General features: G+C 44.3%; 1 protein-coding gene across 3 annotated transcripts in view; it reads right to left on the bottom strand.

Annotated features, from left to right (window-relative positions):
- Positions 1-415: 415 nt before the first annotated feature.
- Positions 416-6540, bottom strand: part of BACH1 (BTB domain and CNC homolog 1) — a 34106-nt gene continuing 27981 nt past the window's right edge. The window contains exons 6-9 of one of the 3 annotated variants that reach the window (XM_033518078.1): positions 5720-5888; positions 2835-3626; positions 2505-2683; positions 416-2401 (exon numbers count right to left, since the gene is read on the bottom strand). In XM_033518078.1, the coding sequence (XP_033373969.1) occupies positions 5796-5888 (93 nt within the window). In that variant the 3' untranslated portion in view covers positions 416-2401; positions 2505-2683; positions 2835-3626; positions 5720-5795. The remainder of the gene's footprint in view (positions 2402-2504; positions 2684-2834; positions 3627-5719; positions 5889-6540) is intronic. The other 2 variants (XM_033518081.1, XM_033518082.1) reach the window with 2 other exon arrangements.

Genomic DNA, 6540 nt, shown 5'->3' with positions numbered 1-6540 from the left:
GTAGGGATGCATCGAAGTGGATCCTGACCTTTAAAAAGCATCTGTGGAGTAAGTAAAAAGTGATGTGCATTCAGAATATGGAACTCTTACAACTTCAAAAGAAAAATTTGCATAAATGGTCAAATTTTTGTTTTTTATACAGGCAAACACTGAGAATTTGTGATTATTGTTCATGAGATGGTGGCACTTCCTAAGCTCAAACATCTCTCATTTTGTAGGACTAATGGTTTACCTATGAATTCTGGACCCTCCTTCATTTTCTAAGTTCCTTAAGTTGTACCAGTATTTTTGGGGGTTGGGTTTGTTTTTTTGTTTGTTTCCTTTGTATTTTTGGTTTTGTTTTGTAATGTCATTCATGAAACCTATTTCTTCAGATTAGAGTGGCTGAAGATATGGAACAAAATGAAGGTGAAAAAAACCTTTAAAGTATTTATATTGTAGCAAATATTCAAATGTTACACTTTCCACTAAATATCTTCTAAGTATAGTCCTAAAAAACCCAAAGCATTTAAGTATAAGCAAAAAACCACTTCAGAAAAATCTGTTGAGATACATGAGAACACTGACTTGTGTCAGACATGAGAACAGTGACTTGATTTTGGGGTCTAAGGCAGGTGGACAGCTGTAAGAGCCTTGGGCTAAGAGCTATTCTCCATGTGTGCCCAACTCTTTTTTTAGGGTAACTGAAGCAATTAATTTGCATACTGAATAGTATTTATGCTTATGTCATGTGGTATAAATGAGTATATTAAACACATAGCATTTGTAACATGCACGCTTCCTTGGGACACGGGAGAGTTGTTTTTTTTAACAGCTGGGATTGATGGAGCACACTCAGAAATACTTGCTTTTAAAAACTGCTTCAATAAATTCATCTGTCAAGGAGTTGTTGCAGTGCAACTTGGTAAGCTTTGTTCCTTTAGGGAGGGAGTGAAGGAAATGATGTGGGTGCCAGTTCTGGTTGTCTATTCCAACATGTCAAAAAAACCTAACCTTTCAAAGCTGGGTTTCTGGAGTGAACACAATAGGATGAACACTGTAATTCACATACCTGCATAAATCAGAGTTTAGATATTTCAAATACCGTTGTAGTTGCATGATTTAATAGTGACAGATTTGATCTTTCTGTGCTAAAAGTGCTACTGATTTAAGTATCTTGAAGAGGACCTGAAAGGAGCCTGTGAGAGCTGGAGAGGGACCTTGGACAAGGGCAGGGAGTGACAGGTAAGTGTCAATTGGAGCTGAGGGAGTGGTGGCAGTTCTTTTTGTTATTGATACTGTTCCTGTTTTTTTCTCTTGTTGCTGTTCTCTAGTAAATTGTTCCTATCTCAACCCATGATCTTTGCCTTTTGTGACCCCAAATCTCCTGCCTTGGGGAGGGGAAGAAGTGAGCAGCAAGTGGCTCATAGTTTAGAGTGGTTTCAGTGGGAGCAGTAAATCTGGGAAGTACCATTCCTAAATCAAGACAGCCTCACTTGGCTTCCCAGTGTGAGGCACAGTGAGGGCACAACCCACAAAAGAGTGGGTTGGAAACAAACTTGATTTCAGCATTTGCTGTATTAGGGCCAGAGCCACTGGTCACAGTGGTGCTTGGTCGGTTCCTGTGGGTGTGGTACCTAACCCTGGCTCTGTTCCTGTATTCCTGTACTTGCTCCTTGGGGTGGCCTTTTACAGAGCAGGGACAAGGATTAGCATTTCTTTGTTGTTGTACTGTGGGATCTGAGTTTATGATATGATAACATCAAGGGCAATGAGGGTACTCTGGGATGTGTATTCAGTGCTGCTCTCCTGCCCTTACATCAGCACTACCTTTGAGAGTCTATTAATAACCATACCCAGCCTGTGGGGGGGAACAGGGGAAGGATGATTTTCCACCTTTTCTCTCTCCTTTTCCTCCTTCAGGCCTGTTACAACAGCATTTGAGAATTCTGAATTCCCTTTGGATGGTAAGGAAAGCAATGTTGCATGTTCTTGTTCCTGTGTCTGCTGTTTCAGTGCAGTCCACACTCTTTTAGAGTCACGTTTGGAGGCAGAACAGAGATTTCCAAGAAGGCCATTCAGACATGTCCTGAGGGGGAATAGTCATGAGTGGTATGGAATGTGTGAGAAAATTGGCCAATTTTTTGAGAAATTCTCTGCTCCAGTGGTTTGGGAGTTCACCCCTGAACAAATACAGGACTGATAAAGTGACAGAATATTTGCAAGGAGAATGCTGTGGCAACTCCAGAGATGAGCAGCTTACTGCAGTGTGTTTGGCCCTGGCTACTCTTTCTTGGACACTGGTGGTCAGTAGACAGCAGCCTCGGGGGAGGAGGAGGAAGAAACAGAGCAGCAGGCACAGTGGCTACACCAACTGCAGCTGAACCAGGGGAACAACCCGTGCTGCTGGGAGCAGTCACCCCTGCACAGAAGAAGGAATCCAAGACAAAATCAGTTCAGTTAGTGAGGGATGGCAAAGCAGGGCCCTTAGGACAGGAGGAAGAAGCAGGGACAGAGAAAATCACCTGGTCCATGTCAGTGAGTGAGCTGTAAGATATGTGAAAAGGTTCCAGCCGCCAGTTAGATGAGCCCCTGGTGACCTGGCTACTCCAGCGCTGGGATATCCTGGCCCATGATATGGAACAGGATGGTAGTGATGCCAGGGAACTGGGATCCTTGTCCTGGGATGTGAACATGGAGGGCGCTGGGACGAGGACAGAAACTCTCAGGCTCTGAAGGCAACTCCTTCAAGTCAAGTCAAGTGTGAGGGAAAGGCATTTGCTCAAGGATTATTGAGTAGCACCCTGAGACAAGTGGAACGCTGTGGAGCAAGGTACCCAGTATCTTGGAATTACCTGTGCTGGAGATGATCCATAAGGATTCAAATCATGAGCAGTCCCTTGTAAATCCAGATGAAGTCCAGTGTACACAAATTGTATGGCAGAAATTCTCACAGAGCATATTCCAGGTCATTGGCAGAGATGTCATGGGAAGAAGAAGAACAAAGAGTAGTTACCAAACTTGACCAAACTTCAGCTCTATGAAGTATTTTTTCCTGATTACCTCAGGAGTGGGTATTTCAAGGACCCAAAAGGACATAATTGGACTTTTGGAATAGCTGCTGTGGATACAGGAAATTAAATAGCTACGGCTCACACAGAAAAATGTACCAGTAAAGAAGGAATTGCTGGACTGCCCCTTCTCCTCACTGCCTATCAGTGCCTCACAAACACTGGGGCTAGGCACTCTTCTTGCCAGCTGTATGTAGGGTCTCATACTCCTACAGTCTGGTGAGTCCATCTGCCAATTTGAAATCTCAAAAATCCCCCAGAGAAAGGTCCTAGAACAAAACAAAAGGGCTGGGCATCACCTTCCACTTGCAGCCTGTGCATTCCCTGGTTCTACTCAGTTTCCTTCTCTATATACCTTCCCATTCTTTCCCTGTTACAGACCCAAGATCCCAAACAGTTTACTAATTGCTCCCACACTAACAGTGTCACAATAAAAAGCTCATGGTCTCTTACCTTCCCTGTCGTGGTTGCTCAGCTCCACATGATGGCGGCAGCATTGTTGCAAAAGAGGTGAATGTCCTTCCTGATCCTCCAGAAGCGATGAAGTGTGCACATCCCAAGTCGAAATTGTCAGTACTGGCAAAAAGCAATGTAGCAGGACAGAGAAGTTTGTCTGGCCTTCAGATTCCATTTACAACCCTTAATTCACATTACGTTCCAGCAGCACTCACTCCCTCTTACAACTGGGAAACTATTGTTCCATGGGAAGGAAAACCTGGAGAACCAGTGTTTTTAAGTGCTGATCACAGGCTGCCCACTGGAGGTGAAGGCCAGCAACAGTTTTCCAGCCTGGCACCTGTTGAGTTGGAGCAATCCCTTGGACATACTCAATTTTTGAGCTTAGCCTGAAATTTCTGAAGTGTGGTCCAGTGGGGTCCAGGAACTGAGTGCCAGTACCATCCCTTTGGAAATAAAGAACATACTGCCAGTGTTGCTGGTCCAGATCACAAGGGGAGGTAAAGGCCAGCAAGAAGTTTCTGTCCTAAAATGTTTTTTTGTGCAAGCAATCCTTGGATGTATTCAAAATTGCAGGAGGCATCCTGAAAGAGAACTACAGTTCTTTTACATGGGAAGGAAAGCACCTAGACCATGTGTTTCAGTAGGAGACAATAACTTACCCAGGGGAGGTAAAGACCAGCAACACTTCTTCCCTTAGCAGTTTAGATCCATTTGTCAGAGCTATTATCCTGAATGTGAATCACATTACCTTTCCTTGGAAACGTAAGCGAGCTCATCCTGCAGAGGATTGTCTGCCCAGTGAAGGTAAAGCCCCTTCTATCCTGGCACCTTTCTCTCTTAGATCAATCCTAGGACAAATTCAATATTGGAGTGGTAGGCAAATGTTGCTGTAAGCTCCTGGAGAAGGATGACTGTGCTTTTACTGGAGAAGGAAAGCACTGTGTCCCAGTGTGGCAGTTGCAGATGAGAGGCTGCCTCACAGAGGTAAAGCCCAGCAACTCCTTCCTGTTCTGAAACCTCTTGTGTGGGATCATTCCCTGGATGTATTCAATTGAGCAGTGGTATCCAAATTTGTAGGAGGGAGAGAGAAAGAGGGTGAAACAGCCTTCAGGGAAAAGGAAGGCACCTTGCCCCAGTATTTTTTGTATAGATGGTAGGCTGCCCAGGTGAGGTAAACAGCAACAAAACCTTTCTTCTTGGGGCTATTTTTTTTTTTTTGTGAGAGTAATCCTGTGCCCTATTTAGTTTTGGAGATTGAATTTAATTTTTGCATATGCCCTTCAAAAAGTGCATGGCAGTATCTTTCCTTGTGGAGGAAAGCACGTAGCCCCAGTGGTGGTTGAAGTCAACAGGCTGCTCAGGAGAGCTAAAAGCCAGTAACAGTTTGTTCTCATAGGGTCTCCTGTATAGCCTCAATTTTGGGACCAATTCAGATTTGAAGGTTGTATTTCAATTTTGGATGTGGGCTCCAGAAAGTGGATGAGGCTGCCTCTCCTTTGGCAGAAAAGCACTAAGCCACAATATTTGTGAAGCAGATGACAGTCTGCCAAGGAGAGAGAAGGACCAGTATCAGCTTTGTGTTCTGGCATCTTTCATTTGGGAGCAATCCCTGGATGTTTTTAATGATGGTACCCAGATTCAAATTTTGGAGGAGGCATTCTGAAATTTATGGCGGTACATTCACCTTTGGAAGGAAAGCACTTGGTCCCCACAGGGGTGGTGCAGATGAAAGGCTGCCCAGGAGAGGTAAATGCCAGCACAAGCTTTCTGTCCTGGCACCTTTTGTTTGGGCTCAAAGCCCAGACTGATTCTTTTTTGGAGGTGGTAACCAAATAGGGGATGTTGTCATCTGAAGACTATGAGAGTAAATAATTTATTTTGATGTATCTGGTTTGCTCTCCTTGATCTTCCAGGACAAAGACAAATTCCCACCAACACTCAGACTATTGTGCATTTCTTCCCAAAGAAAAGTAGTGACTTCCTATTTCAGAATCCCACCTCTGGAACTTGCAGCTGAGCTCCAAAATTAAATATGTTTAAGATTTTCTCCCACACATAAGGTTCCAGGAGAAAATGCTCTTGCTGGCCTTTACTCCTCTGATTTGTCTTTGCAGCACCAACACAGGAGTTATTTTCTTTTCCTAGGGGAAATGCTGTCATCCTCTCATAAAACTAACTGAAAATTCGAGTTGGGCTCCAAAACTGATTACCTTCAAGGATTGCTCCCACACAGAAGGTTCCAGGACAGAAAGCTGATGTTGGCCTTTACCTCCATCAGGCAGATGATCATCCGGAGCACCCAAACTGTCCATACATGCCTTCCTTCCTCAGGAAAGGTGCTTCCTCCTTCAGGAGCCGCTTACCAATTCTGCATACTACCTGCAGAATTATGGAATACATTCTGAATTACTCTCACACAAAATGTGCCAGGACAGAAACCCCTTGCTAGCCTTTATATGCCATGAACAGCTATCATCTGCATTGCCAACACTGAGAGTATGTACTGGTACTTCCTTCCCAAGGAGAGCTACTGCCATACTTGTTCAGAAAGCCCCTCTCCTAACTTTGGATACCAGCTCCAAAACTGAATGCAACCGGGGATTGCTCCCATAGGAAAAGTGCTAGAAAAGAACCCTATTGTTGGCTGTTATACTCCCTGGGCACCTCCCACTTCCAACACCTCCAGTGGGATCAGGTTCTGTCCTTTCTATGGATAGGTATTGCCATTCTTTTTCACAAGACCTGCTCTGAAAATTGGAGCCAGGCTCCAACACATTGTGAATTAATTCGGTCCTGAATACATTGAGGGACTGATCTCACACAAAAGCATCCAGGACAGAAAGTTGTTGCTGGCTGTTACCACCTCTGGGCAGACTTTCATCTGAATCACCAACACTGGCAATACATTCCTTCCCAAGGAAAGATGCTGTCATCCTTTCACGAGCCCAACACTGAAATGTGAAGCTGAGCTCCAGAATTGAATCCCTGTCCAGGGATTGCTCCCACACAAAGGTTTCCAAGAAAATGAAGT

The sequence above is a fragment of the Parus major genome, chromosome 1, assembly GCF_001522545.3.
Source record: "Parus major isolate Abel chromosome 1, Parus_major1.1, whole genome shotgun sequence".
Lineage (NCBI taxonomy): Eukaryota > Metazoa > Chordata > Aves > Passeriformes > Paridae > Parus > Parus major.
This window is presented reverse-complemented; position numbering and strand designations above follow the sequence as displayed.